We start from the raw sequence: 15,875 nt of genomic DNA, 5'->3' as shown, positions 1-15,875 counted from the left end.
TCCCCTATTGTAAAAGGCTGGTGGAAGGTGTGAGATCTGAATCACTGTCTTAGTCTGCTTCTTGTTCGGATGTATCACCTACTTCATTGGAAGAGTTCTATCCCTCATAGGGGTGTGTTTGGTATGAAGGCAAATGTTTTCCTTTTCTTGAAAAATAAGTGGATTTCTAACTTATTTTCTCATGTTTGGTTGGTGAGTAAAAAATATATTCTGAAAAATATTTTTTAATGGTTGGTTGGTGAATGAAAAATATTTTTCAAAAAATATCTTTTATATTCGGATTGAGACTAAAAAATTACTCTTTAGGAAAATAATTTTTATCTGAAAATCAACCTCGATAATTGATCTAGTACCTGATCCCGACACCCAAACTAGGACAAGACCCCGATAACCGTTCCAAAATCCGACCCTGAGATTTGACCCAGGACCTGACCCAGACTTTCGACCCAAGACCTATTTTGATGGGATAAAAAAATTCAAAATTTGAAATATTTTTCAAAAACAATTTTTATATAAAAAAAGGAGTTTTTTCAAATGGGGGTGGCACATGGGTAGGGGTTGAGGTTGACGTAAAAAATGAAAATTTTTAAATTTGAAATATTTTCCAAAAATCAATTTTGATGGTCTGGGTGGATGGTGGCGGTGGCGTAAAAAATGATTTTTAAAAAATAAAATTGATAGGGTGGCAGGGGAAGTGGCGTAAAAATTTAAAAGAAAATTGAAATATTTTTCTTTTTTTTTTATTTGGGGGAGGGGGGTGGTTTGGTGGTAGGGATAAAAATATATTTGAAATTTGAAAAATAAGAAATTTTTTAATTTTTGAAGGGGGAGGGTCGGGTACGGGGTATGGTAAGAAGAAAAAATTAAAGGATGAAGTAGAGTTTTGAAAAACTTTTCCTTTAATTTTGGAAGGGAAGTCATTTTCCTTAAATTTGAGGAAAATAAGTTGATTTGAAAAACTTTAAGCCAACCAAACATAGGAAAATTGGAAAATATTTTTCCTCTATACCAAACACACCCTAGGAGTGTCATGTTTTCTTTTCTTGGACAAGAGTAATTTTCAGTGGCTGCAGAGGCAAAGAAAAACGAACTCAAAATAAGGAAGAGGAAGTGCAAAATGCCAACAAAAGAACGTCAAAACTAAAGAAGGAATGATCATTTCCTTTCTTTACCACCTTTTTTAACAGCTGATTGTAGGACAGGAATCAGAAGAACTATAATAAAGTAATAGAGAAACCAAGAAAGTTATGTACAAAGCTAAACAACTCTATAACCTTGAAAAAACATGCAATGCCAAACAGGTTTCTGCCAGCTCATGAAAACTTGCATGTTTCAACGAAGCATTAATCCCGCCAAGCAGCTTTTGTCGAGGTGGCTAGCTTTATCTGTGAGATGCTAAATGTTGGCTAGCTTTTCTAACTATACTTGTGTTGTTGCATCAAAATCGGATAACAATGGAGGCGATGAACCGCTCCTTTTGCTTGGTAATGGTGTGTTGAAACGCGATTGGCGTTTTGTTTGGACAAGCGAAGGTTCCAGCTCCTCATCTTCACTGGCTGCATCAATTTCACTATCTACTTCACCTTTGAAAACAGGGTGGATATACGCATTCTGAAGGAACTCTTTCAAGTTGAAGTTTGGCTCCTTTGTACGTTCTAGTGTATCTTTCCTCACTGTTTCCTAATATTGATCAATCAAGAAAGGGATGCCATAGGAAGAAAAATCACTAACTGCCTCAAGTTGGCCATAGATCATACAAGGAAAAGAAGAAAGCAATAGAGAAAGCTGCAATACCTGCAACGGATATCTGACAAAAGCAGGCTCATAACGACCTTTGCAGAAGATATGGAACCATATGGTTAGTATAGGGAGTGTAATTAGCAATGGAGTCGATTTAGAAGCTTCCTTTGTACTTAACAATCCCATTAGAAGCAATTGAGAGACTATCAGTGCGGTTATGATGCGCCCATGTACATCAGGCCAGAATGCTGCTGCACTTTCATACTCCTGATTGTACACATTTATAATCTACAGGTAAACAAAAACATCACAAATCAGGTTTTCACAAGTCCATATAGAATTGCAAAGTAGTTTTGACTGTGCGCATGTATTAGGGGAAGCAAACACAAAATTATACAGACGGCTGACATACTATATAGTTAACCAAGAAATAAAAACAAAATAAATAAAAACTGAGGTGATAATCACGTAATAAATAATAGTCCAATTAGTCTCAAGCCGGGGGAAATGTACTTCAAAGTGATCATCTTCAATCAAACGAACAACCAGCAGCATTTGGGTAAACATAAAATCATGCATAGTGTACACCTAGAAGTACCATGCGACTATAAAAAAAAACCACTGATTTACTAAGATTTTGAATGGGTCACTTTTTCCACTGGAAGAAATCCTTTTGAAAAACTGTACTATATAAGAAAAAGTCATTCAAAGTATTAATTAAGCTTACCTGATGTCGATATACAACGTATGCCAGAGCAAAAAATACTATGATGAAAGGGAGTAGGATCGGTGACACAACAGCATAAACAAGGCCTAGTAAGAAATAAAGCTGTATCTGAGGTTCACCAGTGTTGAACCCGAGACTTCCTGGATCCATGGCCTCTTCTCTGTCCTTCTCAGTCTTCACCAGGAAGAAGTTTTTCAAGTGAAAGAATATTAATGGCTTCAATCTAAGTATCTCTCCAGCAACTCCTGCCCACCCATCCACCATTATGTAAGTTATGAAGAAGGTTGCCTTCATCGGAATGGATACACCGATTGTCTTTGGTATTCTGCATCAGAAACCACTCAACCTTTTAACTGTCTGATCTTTCATAATAAGCAAACCAGAGTGAAATATTGTTTGCTCTGCTTTATGAAAGTTATGATAAAAGAGTAGAAGAAATAAAGGCATGAGATTGGCAAATGAAGTTGCAGCACTCTCTAGATATGAATTGAAGAAGTTACATATAAACATGTCATTTGTCAAGATCATTATGTTCACCCACATTTTATGCATGAAACAAGATTGATGGGACAACTAGAAAATTTACTGAATTTCTGTCACACCTCAAAAGAAGAGAAAGGGACATGAACTGCAAAAATAAGGTGGACAAAACTCTCAGGTCCAATCACTGGCAGAACGGGATAAATCAGGTTGTGATAGATAAAACTGAAGACAAACAACATAAATGAAAAACAAGAATGTTTATCAAAGGAAGCATTTTGCATAGGAGAATTAAATATGAAATTATAGAGGACATACTCATTTGCTGACTGATGCAACAAATTATTTAGCTGATTAAATGCGGCCCCAGTGATGATGCTTCCAAGAAATACATTAACAAACTGAAAAATATAATATCTTGTTGCGGATCTCCTTTCAAGAGCTGATATGGAGCAAAATCCTTCAAATTTTGACATTTGCATCAATAATGAAGGTAGGAAGATAAGGAAAATCTTCAATGCGATTCCAGGGAGGAAGCCTTGGATGAAGGATTTTACAGCATTACTGCATGGAAAAAGCATCATTTAATATAAATACTTTAGCACTATTGCTTTGTAATCACATACTTTCTCAGTTTGCCAAAGCTGGTATTCAAAAACTATATAACTCAAGTTATCAAATGAACTAGAGAGGAAACAGTGCGAAGAAGAAGAAACTCACGTTTCAATTAAGGATTTCAAGAAAGGTAATGCTTTCTCAATTCCCTCTATATTAGCAAGGGACTGTACAAATGCAATTGGAATCATGAAAAAGAAGGTAAGGAAGAAAAATGCTACAGCAACAATAAGCCTCCTGATTGACAGTGAAACATAAGGAATTGCCAAATTATCCCAGTAGACATCACGGGGCTCTGGAGCCCACTCAGTTAACCAGAGTGTTGGATTTCTGGCTTGTTGTGTTTGCGCACAAACAGCAGCTGCCCATCTTGTTCTGAAGGAAACAAATGCTGCTGGCATAATGTACTTGGTGCTCCCAATAATATTCATTCTCTCATCAGATATCTGACGCAAACACAATCCAAAGTAGTGATGTGTGAGGGGCCATTATAAGGAATTTTAGAATTAGATATTAAATACTGACATCTGAGGATGTAGCTATCACTATGTTACTACAGTCGAACTATTCACCAAATCTTTTGAGACGCCAATGAACTCTCCCTGTAAGTTGATGTTCAACCAACTAAACTGATTTACCTCTTATTTTATAGACAATCTGACTTGGTCACAAATATCTGATAAAGTAATTTTTATGGTTTTGAATTCTCACTTAATACATACACCAAAATAAGAATGTCAGAAGCATAAGAATGAAAAAAATGGCCAATCACTCCTAAAAAAATTAATTAAACTACGCAGTTACAGTGCACAAAAACCTCAACCACGTTAAAAAACATATTGTTGGTGAACTTACTTCTTTTGAGAGCCTTTCAATTTCAGAACTATTGAAATCAATTGCATCAATGGTCTTGCCGCATAAGCCAAGAAAACCAGTCTGCTTAATAGAAATAATATTCCTCATTAGATGTTAGTACTGAGATGTGAGAAATGGCATTTCACCTTGCGATCACTACTAGCTAATACTAGAGCAAAATTAAACTATTAATAGTACCTTTGATGTTGGCCTTTTGGACTGATTTCTAGTATACTTGAGTTGATAATAGTCCAGCCAATTCTGCTTTTTCTTCTTCTCATTGACTAGCGCTGTCAACTTGTTGGCATTGTATACAACCTACACATTTATTAAGGGGAAAATAAAATAAGTGTTTATTCATCATAGACGGAAAATAAAATAAGTGTTTGTTCATCATAGACTGAATCATCCTGCCTTATTGGCGTTAAAACCTGCAGCTCTAGTAAATAAAGGCAACTACTACAGAAATGTGACTACCTCATTTAATCTGATCTGTGAGAGGATCAAAGCAAATTCAAACAAAAATTTATACTTCTGAGTTTTGTCATATTTAAAATCCGATTCTCTCTAAACCATTTTGCACCAGTTTACCATGTTAATTTCACACCAAAAATGTATACAATTTTTTTGAAATTAAGAGGCAACGTGTTCTCACAAAGTATCAGATGCTAATCGGTATGAGCAACTACATATGGTAAACTCATATTTTACCCCACCTACAGTGAACTCGCAATAACACCTTGTTCTTCACCTTCTAATTCATGTTACTATATTCCTTCATTGATATTGACAAATGATTTGAGGATATATCAAAACGTTAAGAGCTAAGATTATGGAAGTCCTTTAGAGGTCAGAGTACAAAAACAAAACAGATGTAATACTTTGAAAAATTCTAGTTTGGCAGCGAGCAAATCCTTTAAATGAGAAGATACGGCGTATAAATTGCAACCTGATGAGTTAAATAATGATCTTGATGGTTGACCATGAAGAAGTGCTCTACCAGCTCACTCACTGACTCATCAGGATCTGGTGGCACATTTTTGACAAGTACCTGGGCAGGGCATAGTATTTGTTAGAAAACATGCATCAGTCATTGAAGGCTATTAGTTGGAAGGGGGGGTTTTAACCCAAGAAAAGAAAAGGTAAGAAATGACTCTCTTGTAAGATGGTTATTATTGACCTAGAAAGAGAGATGGCCTTGAAAACAAGATAACATCACATATCATCCTCTTCTACCCTCATTGAGGAGCATAGCTCCTTTTCTTTTTTCCAGATAAGAAAAGCTATTATTTTAAAGCTTCAAGCTTCGGTTATTGCATTATTTTCTTGCGTTACTGTTCCACTTTTGTCTATGCTATGTAATGATTTTTCTATTAGTTAAATCATGATTGTTTTACTTCTGTATTTTATCTTTTAAAACTGATTTGATATGAGTTACTTGAGCCGAGGGTATTTTGAAAACAACCTCTCTACCTCCCCACAAGGTAGGGGGTAAGGTCAGCATACATTCTACCCTCCTCAGCCCCCACCTTGTGGGATTACACTGGATATGTTGCTGTAAGCAGAACACAGTAAGTTGAAATTCTAAGATAGGATATGCTGAACTTCAGTACCTTTTGCATCCTAATAAATATTCCCAAGATCAATATTAAGTTCTCCCTCCCTAACAAGACATAATTATCTTAACAATGTTAAGTTTAAAAATTTCACAAGCTATAAGGTAAATTTATAGCCAAACTTTGCCTAAGGCTTCACTTACCCAATAAACCTACAGTCAGATTAAGATTGCCATCATAATAGATCAACAAGGCTTATGGCTCTTACTGTAAATTGGTCTGGTCGTCGACGTTCAGATGCAAGGAAATGCAACCTCATTGATGCAATTATCTCGTACTCCCTTTTCAGCACATAGCAAGTCCAGAAAGTAAAGATGTAAGCCATAACCAGATGGGTCCAGAATCTGCAAGCAGTAGTTCAAGTACTTAGGGACAGAAGCAAGAAGACATAATGATTCCACCAATCTACTTCTCCCAAAACATGCATTTACAAGTTCAATTTTTTAAGTCGTGTACCTAACATTTGAAAATAATCAACTTGTCATCACTGTGCTTTTATAGTTAGTGAAACTTAAGCTCCTCTATTTTGACTCCCAGCATGTGAAACCTTACAGAGACTTTGACAATGGGTGGTTTAAGCTGGTTCAGTGAAACTTAAGCTCCTCTATTTTGACTCCCAGCATGTGAAACCTTACAGAGACTTTGACAATGGGTGGTTAAGCTGGTTTAGGTTAAAACACCAAACTGTCAACTTGTAACTTCTGATCCTGTACTTAATGGTTCAGCGGGACTTAAAACTTGCTTTCTTTCCCCTCTTTTATTCAGTTAAAACTTAAGACCTGTTTTCTTCACATGTCCATACTTAGAAACTCAACATTGGACGACTTCAAGGCTTACGTCTAATAAGGATATGGTGCTTTGTCTCTATCGACACCCAATAACTTCTACACGCATGATATGTTCTACTATAGTTTATAGTTAGAACATAAGATAAAATCAATAGTAAAAAATATGTATATAATAAAATGTTGACTTATTAAACTGCCTGGACTAGTGTTTTTTTCGGCCACCAGTAGTGAGATGTCTTAAATAGATTTTGATGCACACAAAAGGAATCTCGTTTCGCTAAGGCACCTTGAAACCTCTTTACGTGCATAAACAGATGTAGAAATTCTACTTTCTCTGAATACAATATGTTAAATATGCCTAAAATTTTATATGCTACATTTTCTGTTTTTTCTTCGAGTCATTAAGTGGTTTTCAGCACTTCGAGATTGCTTTCCCTAACATCTTCACTATATCGTGTCAAAAAGAGATGACTGTAAAAACAGAATTTCAGGATACATAAAGGAAAGGTTCATCAACTGAGTTGCAAAACCCGCTTGAGCTACTTTATAAGCACGTCACACTGAATCCGTAGAGATGGAGAAGGAGAGATGGCCTGTTCACAGACAAATATTACTACTACAGATTGCTAGGGAGAGAGGAATTGCTATTCCTTTACCAAACAATTTGGACACTGAGGGCGCCAAAAAAGGTGTGCTTCTTCAATCTTCACATAGTTGGCAACTAGGGGTGTAATATTAACTTTGAAAATCTGAGACACTTGAGTTGGTGCTTCATGTGTAAAGGTTCAGGTGAAGTAGTAGATCATCCTACTATTACATTGTCAGGTGTGGTTGGTGGTTTTGAATTGGTTTGGAGTGTGGTGAGTGACGCAAGCAACCGTCAAGGAGTTGCTACATAGCTAGTCATTTAGAAGGAGAAACTCTTATGTTGGATTGTATGGAAGGAGAGAAATAGGCAAGTGTCTGAAGAAATAGAAAATGACTTTGTAAATCTAAGGAATAGCCTTTTTTTAATGTTTAGTTTCTTTTTGGTGACCCATTAGGTCCCTGCTCGTATAGATGATTGGGTGTACGGTCATATTCATGTAGACTCTAAACTTTTTGGTATACTATACCGGATTTTCCCTTCAAATTACATCTATTACAAGATTATGATACTTTGAGTACTTTGCAGCTGGAACCAAGCAATGAGAAGCTTCCTTATTTTTAAGGATTTGACAAATATCAAGGGAACTTAATGACATTGGTACATTTAAAAGGATCACAAGACATTAGTGAAGCTGGGAATTTTAGGAACCAAGCAATGAGGACCTTCCTAATTTTAGGGATTTGACTGATATCAAGGAAACTTAATGGCATTGGTACATTAAGAAAAGAGCACAAGATATAAGTGAAACCAATAACATCTTCAAATTTGTCAAAGAAAAATGGAAAAATTAAAAGAATGGCAGCTTTAGAAAGAATAACTGCAAACTATACAGCAAAATAAAGATTCTGCTTACCTCTGTGATCCCGAAGGAATGTTGGAAATTGAAAGCTTGTCTAAGTCACTGTAAGTCAAATCCAAATTCTCCAATGTGTGGTTGGTCCAATTAACAGGAACCATGACTGAGAACGCAATAAAAGCAATCGGAACAAATATTTTAAGCCTGCATTGAGCAAAACGAAGATAGAAATTAAACACAGAGTGGGGAAAAAACAACTACTATAAAGCTATTAAAGACAATATGTTCTGGCTTTTGATTTAAGAAGCCCGGGGTTTTCAATAATAAGTTAGCTAGAAACAGAAATAAGAGACAGAAGTCAATGGTTATCCCTAAAATGATTATGATATGGTTCCTAAAAAGTTGAAACAATAGCCACCAGGACCCCTCAATGCCAAAAAAACTGTTAATACTAATTTGTATGAATTGTCTACTCAAATAATTTATCGGGGTAAACTTATCAGCATTAGATCACAGCATTACTCATTCCTCAAGGTATGATATTATTAGCCACACAATATTGTAGTAGCACATATTGATGTGTGCCAAAGATTTTCACTCAAAACAAAGAACATCTTTTAAGATTTCTAAGTGCTCAAGGTCTATTTCCGAAATGACTATCATCACAAAAGAGTAAAAACAGTTGAGCAATTTCTTGAAACTTTAAGTTAGCTTCTAGACTTTTTTGTGATCAAAGCTAAATGTCAAAACAAATGGAAGAGAAGGCAAATGGAAGACCTCTAGCACATCTTAATGGACTTTCGATGTATACACATGGAGTATAGAAAGAAACTATAAGCAAGTCACAAGGTATCTATAAAAACTAGAAACATGGTAATCAGGATTCAAATAAGATTCCAATGTCAGGGATAATTATAATTTACACAATGGTTGCAAAGTTCAACTTTCATGAATGAATTTCAATATTATGTTAGTAAAAGAGGTCCCTGCCTAAATTTCTGATCATCATATTCCCTAATCTGTTCTTGCAGTTAAAATTGGTGTCCTGTGCATTAATGCAACAAAGATATGCAGCTCCATAGCTGTACCTATTAAATTGTTTCTCTGAGTACAATATAACAGAGAGGACATGAAAGTGCAATTTGAACATGATTATATACTTCAAAGAAGTTGAACAAAGTAGTGCAAAACAGCTGATCTCAGCCACCTAAATATTCCATACAAGTAGACCAGAGTTGATGACTTAATTCTGATACCTTGTTCAGTAAAATTCTTGAAGCATGGACACAGGCATGATTCATCTGATGGCACAACTGAAATGAACCTCTATGCTTATGTACATACTATATGATGAATGCCTATTTTAATTTAGTCATATAAAAGTCCAGTATGCACAAACAGATAGTAGTGGCGGAGCTTCTAATGCAGAAAATGGAAAACAAGAAGTGAAAGTGAAAGTGCCAAATGAAGATACCCTATCAAATAAATCCTCAAGTAGACAGCTGAGTCCAATCCTGCGTGTTCAATAAGCTCTGGTTCTGGCATTTGTAATGCAGCAGGCATCCAATTTAGAAACTTCAGGTACGCACGAAAGTCCAAGTTGACAAACTTGTTGACAATTGTACCCGAGTGCAAAGGACTGCTTCTTAGACCCTTTAGGTACCATTTTGGGAAGTATACCCTATCATTGACAGGTTGTATTCGAAGGAATGCAAATGCAATTAAAAAAATACATGCACTCAGAATGTTAATAGCAGCTGCAACACCTATATCAGTCAGAGTGGCCATGTTTCTGCTTCAAAGACTTTTCTGCAATATTAGCATTCTTAGTGAGATAAATATGTCAAAGTGAAATCCTATCAGGAACAATGTACAACATATATTTGACTCAAGTTTCAACAATGGGATTAATCTGGTGGAACTAATCAGAATGAATGAAATTTGAAGAAAGTGATAGCAAAGAATGAACTCATATCCTTAAAGATAAAGATGAGAAACTACATAAAGTATAAAGACAATAATACCAGGCTCACTGTTTTCAGTAAAAATGAATACTAAGACCAGAATCAGAGTCACTACACTACGGTAAATGAGAATATATCCATGTCTGGGCTAAACCTTCATGCCTTATGAAGGAAGGATTTGATGAGGATTAAAATTGCAGTCCATCAACCCACATTTTCAATTTAAGATGTTTTGTCACTAGAGCACACTATCCCCTTTACATAGACAAAAATATGAAGATCTCTAATTGATTCTCAGTAAAATGCTTTGGCAACAGCACACTGAGAATAAAAAATAGAGGTCAATGGAACCTCGGAGAAAAAAGGGCCGAAATTTCATAGACAGCTCATGAAAAGAATCCAAGGAACGCATGACGAAAGCACTGCCCTTGAAAGTCATCACCATAAAGTCTAGCTAACTAACATTATGATCACTCATATTTATCGAATAGAATTGGCTAAGCCTATACTAGTTCCTTTTGCTATCTATATTTTCACAGCCTCCCTTCTTAACCAATACTCATGATATCCAAAAGGAGTGAGTGGTTTGTCTCGGTGTACTCGAATTGTATCCTACTTGGTGACATTCAACCATACTCCAAGTAAATCACTATTCTCAAAAACAATTAGTTTCACATCAATAACTTCCCTGTTCTCACCCATTGCAAAATAGGTGGTCCTAGATTATTCTAAAAACATTCACTGGAAGGAGTCTTAGTTCTTCACTCCAATGAACTAGTGTTAAGCCCACTGCCTCCAGCTCACTGTGCCCCTCTGGTATCCATCATTGACTAACCACTATATATAAACATTTAGAATTGCATCAACTCAGATTGGTTAGGACTTGATTCAGAGTCATCTACCACCCTGAATATAAGGGCTTATCGACATACTAGTTGCCTCTCAAGACCTTGCAGTAGAACTATCATCTAAGAATATCAATTATTAAAAGAGATTCACCGGAGCCTAAACACAATCCAATTGTGAGATGAAGCAGTTCAGCACCAAAGAAACAGTTAATCAATGCAAATTCCATCTCCTCAAAACTTCCATGATATCCAACTTCTGTTATTCATATACACTTCCCTTGGCATTAAAATTGAAACCTTGTAAATCAATCTTTATCGCCTTATCCTTTGAACCATCATAGATCAACCATCCTATAAGGTCATGAATGAACATTCTTCCCCAATTCACCATCATGTAAATTTAGAACAACAATATAATTAAAATGCACCAAATCCCTAAAAATTGGAAGTAGCTTTCAACTATCAATTAATCAAAATCTTCCATCCAATAAAGTTCACCCTACAAAAATCAAATACTAATTTCACCAAAATCCAGTTAACAGTCCACTACAGCAGAAAAAAAAATTCAGCTTTACAGCATTTAGTTTCGCTCCTATATTCTTCCAATTACCTCGATGGTAACGAAAAATTGATCAACTTATACCAAGCAAAAATCTAAAACAAAATCAACCCATTCTCGAACTATAGAAAAGAAACAGTAATTTTTCATGCACCCTTCAAAAAGTAGCAATCTTGATACAAGAACAACACATAAAAAAGTTCCAAACTTTCACATAAAAAAATGTCTACACAAAAAAGAGTGGGGTATGGGGGTCACCATTACTCAAAACCAAGAAAAGGGTGTTTGAGATTCATACTCAATGACTGAGAAAAAAGCAATTCTTGGACTTGCCAAAGAAGAAGAAGAGACAATGGAAGGTGTCAAGTAATATTACAGTAGTATTTATGAAAAAAGACAAATGGGGTTCATGAAAACAAAATGGAACACCTGAAAAATGGCTAATTTGGGGGTGGCGAGATTACCTGAATCTGATCTGTGTGTAAAAGAGGGATATTTTAATGGAATTGTTTATAGTATAATTTTTAATATAGAAACTGGAGATTTTCTTTGCTTTTATGGGCATTTCTTACGTTACTTTTTCGTTTTTTTTTTTCTGTGAAAAAATGTTTAAAATTAAATGTCGGTATGGTCCATCTGCAGTAACGGCTACTTTCTTAGACTTCGTAGTACTGACATTTTAATTTTAGGGGAAAAATGGATTTTTATCACAAGAGAGAATCACTGAAAATATTCTTAAATTTGGTGTGAATTATTGACTGTTTTAAAAATATTCATTTACTTGACTAACTGAATATATATACATTCTTGATATTATAACATGAGTGAAATACACTACTTAAATTCCTGTCAAATTTAGGTGTGTTTTAAACATAACTTCTATTGATTTTTTTTTATTAAGAGTCTCATACTCCTACAAAAGTTTGAGACCACTTGTTAAGTCATGTGGCAGATCAATAGTGTATCGGTGATGTATCTAAGTTTAGTTTATCAAGTGAAAGAGTGTTTTTAAGATTGTCAATAGTTCGGAGACGAAATTAATAATTTGCGCCAAATTTAAAAATGTTTTCAATAGTTCTCCAATAAAATGATACTCGATATAGTTTTTTATTTGTTTATATCTGACTAGCATTTTTATTTTTTGCAATCTTGTTATGAGAATATACTTTTGACTTTTGAGTCGATAATTTATTGAAAATGACTTTTTTTATCTCATAAAGATATAGAAATAAAGTTTGCATATAGCCTATTGTCTGCGTTTTGTAGATCTCCTTTTATGATTATATTGAATATATTATTATTATAATTATAATTATTATTATAATTATAATTATTTTTGACAAACTGTCAAATATGTATCTTTCCAAATAAAAATAATCTCTTAGCTATTTAACTAGCTGTTAAATCATAATCCCGTATAGTTACAAGGTGTACAAAAAGAATAGGTCATTTCTTGGATCTCTTTTTAGAAAAAATATATTAAAAGATATAACACATTAAATTTATTTGTAGCAATAAATATTTATAATTAAAACGGTATACAATGAACTTTATAGAGATCTATCTCTAGTAATTAATAATGTAATATGGGGGTTGAAACTTTATGTATCTATTAAAGTGAGATTCATTTGGGAGTTACATAGTAATGCGTTATAATTTTTTATATCGATATATTAGGGATTTTTATGATTATGTTCTATTGAATTTATTTTTTAAGCTAGCACCTTTTATCTCGAATTATTAGTAAATTCTAATTTTAGTCCTAGTAATTCAGACACTTTTAACCTCTTTACTTGTGAATAACCATAACTTTTTTTTGAATTAATAACTGTTCAACCATTTAATTACTTATGTGGTTAAAATATTATTATTATTTCATATTTAAAGGTAATGTATTTTGACAAATCATTATTGATTTCATAATCAAACATTAGTCGTCAAATTATGGTTCACGTATGCTTTTTGCCCTATTATGTAGATAGGAGGTTTGGATTGATTTCATTTTCGAGAAAGGTTTATGTCAATACATAAGTTATCAATTATGAATAGGTGTGTTGACTCCCAATAGAGCTTTATTCAATGTAAATTTAAAATAATTAAACTCCATACAAATATCAAATAGCGGACGGATAAAAAGAGTCATCAACTATAGTATACATTTACCAAAAAGTTGACATTTCGTATATGAAATGTTGACTTATTATTTATTTATTTATCAAAATATCTTTTTAAGATTGAAATGGATTGGTAGGTGTGAATTGTGATATATTATTACGTATACTATTTATTGCTTTTGGTACACGAATATTCACTCCATTTCTAAATTTCTTACACATGCAGAAATTTATTAAAGTGATTAAAAGAACACCTGTCCCCATTTCCCTTTTAGTTTTCATTTCTTTTACAATAAATAAATCATGAACCTTATTTTAAATGTATCGTTTTTCCTAAAGTTGACACAAGGGCATTGTGGCCGGAAAATATTATAAGTTGATTTAATTTTTTAAATACTGAATATGTATAGTATAAGTTGATTTAAGTACGTGACATGAGGGCATCGTTGCCACTTACCGTAATTAACTTATATAATTTGATTTAAATATTGGATATCTATTTTTAAAAACCAGGTGAATTACTACGATTTTTACCCTTTAAATTTATAAAAAAAAGATTTAAAGAGAATCATTTTAAAATAGACTTCATTCTAATCCCATTCCCTTAACAAAATTCTTTAAAGTTTTCTCCTAGTACACTCTTTCTTCAACCTATGTCACTTAATTATCTGGCTTTTTAAACTCTAGGAATAGGGGTCCCTTGATACCTACATTTGAACACATTATATAATCCATCCCTTGACAACCAACATCTCATTGTATATGTCTTCAAAAAAAATTATGTTTAGACAAACCCAATATATCAAAAATGTATTAGTTTAACTTTACTTAATGTATATAAGTATTTAATTATAAATTTGATGACTAAAACTAAAAAAAAAAATCTCTAAGAAAATAAATTTCTTTAAAATGAGGAAAATAACTTCTCTGGTGGGAGTAGGAAAACAAGTTCCATAAGAATGGCATTCCATAGTGATTGTGTCCTCTCCACCTTTCAAGTGTAGAACACACTTTATTTTCACCCACCAGCATAGCCCCCACCTTCCATAATATTTATCTAGATTATATATAAATACTTTTCTTTGCGATAATACTTTTTGTTTGCATACTAAACACAAAAGAAGAGAGTAAGAAACCTACTTATATTTCATAAAAAAACATTTACTTTCCTATCGATAAATCCTAAACTTTAAATTCTAGCTCTGCCACTAAGTTTATTAGCTTGAGTTTGATTCTACTAAGCAAACTTATGGTCTATAATCCACGGAAATGGCAGCTAGTTATTAGAAAAGACAAATGCAACAATTACTAATTACTAAAAAAAAGATTAGTACACTACAATTCAATAAATAAAAAAGGGCATTGTTCATTTGATCGCAATTTCTTTTGGTTTCCCTTGTAGAAAAATAATACATGTTGTTTATTCAAAATGAAAAAAAGAACAAAAGAAAGAGGACTAATCTGGTGTTAATTAAATGTTTTATGCTTTATGTCTATTTATGAATATGATGATTAACTTTTTGTGAGTTAATTGAAGCTTAATTAGCAGGATTAATTGTTTAGTTGGGTTAATGACGTATGGATATATTCTTAGAACTTATTAAAACCAAAAGGTCAAACGAGAGAAGTGAGGGGGTCATGTGTCCCCCACATAATCGCCATCAAATCAAATCAATGTTACAATTATCTTTATGAACATGAAATCCATATAAAAATATAGTCATTGATGTAGACAGACCTTATTTATATTTGAGTACTACATGATATGATCCATGTGGCTTGTTTTATTTATGATGTTAGATGTTTTTTAAGGCTTCATTTGTTTTCATGTTAAGATTAACTTAACCGAATAAAGGATGTATACTAAAATTAATATGTCTATATATTTGTATGACGGTGGTGATGGTACCTTTAATCCTAATCTCATTTATTGAAAAAGAGAGTCATACAACAATACTTAGTGAAAAGACTATTCTATGATCAGTCGCCTACTTAATTATATTTTTGGCATGACATTAAGCAAATTCATTCTTCTGCGAATATGAGATAGACCGACATCCGGTACGAGACTAAGGGATAGTGTGAATAGCGATAGACCGAATTCAAAGATATAGGTCAATCAAA

General features: G+C 33.7%; 1 protein-coding gene across 1 annotated transcript; it reads right to left on the bottom strand.

The window, feature by feature from the left end:
- Window positions 1-1,240: 1,240 nt before the first annotated feature.
- LOC125839692 (CSC1-like protein At3g21620) lies at window positions 1,241-12,152 on the bottom strand. The gene is made up of 12 exons (XM_049518681.1): window positions 12,102-12,152; window positions 9,741-10,075; window positions 8,324-8,470; window positions 6,242-6,377; window positions 5,367-5,468; window positions 4,616-4,735; window positions 4,418-4,498; window positions 3,668-4,008; window positions 3,266-3,511; window positions 2,468-2,792; window positions 1,795-2,028; window positions 1,241-1,680 (listed from the first exon to the last, which is right to left on the bottom strand). Exons 2-12 carry the CDS (start codon window positions 10,052-10,054, stop codon window positions 1,420-1,422), a joined length of 2,307 nt encoding a protein of 768 aa, XP_049374638.1. The 5' UTR covers window positions 10,055-10,075; window positions 12,102-12,152; the 3' UTR covers window positions 1,241-1,419.
- Between the last annotated feature and the right edge of the window lie 3,723 nt (window positions 12,153-15,875).

The sequence above is a fragment of the Solanum verrucosum genome, unplaced genomic scaffold, assembly GCF_900185275.1.
Source record: "Solanum verrucosum unplaced genomic scaffold, falcon-dt-bn FXZP01000175.1, whole genome shotgun sequence".
NCBI classification, from domain to species: Eukaryota; Viridiplantae; Streptophyta; class Magnoliopsida; order Solanales; family Solanaceae; genus Solanum; species Solanum verrucosum.
This window is presented reverse-complemented; position numbering and strand designations above follow the sequence as displayed.

Excerpts from the sequence above, each read along its gene's own strand:
- LOC125839692 (XM_049518681.1), bottom strand. The coding sequence starts at position 10,054 with ATGGCCACTCTGACTGATATAGGTGTTGCAGCTGCTATTAACATTCTG. Across the intron at positions 3,512-3,667 it reads TTGAAATCCTTAATTGAAAC|TAATGCTGTAAAATCCTTCA; the intron begins GTGAGTTTCTTC and ends TTTTCCATGCAG. Across the intron at positions 1,681-1,794 it reads TTGTCAGATATCCGTTGCAG|GAAACAGTGAGGAAAGATAC; the intron begins GTATTGCAGCTT and ends GATCAATATTAG.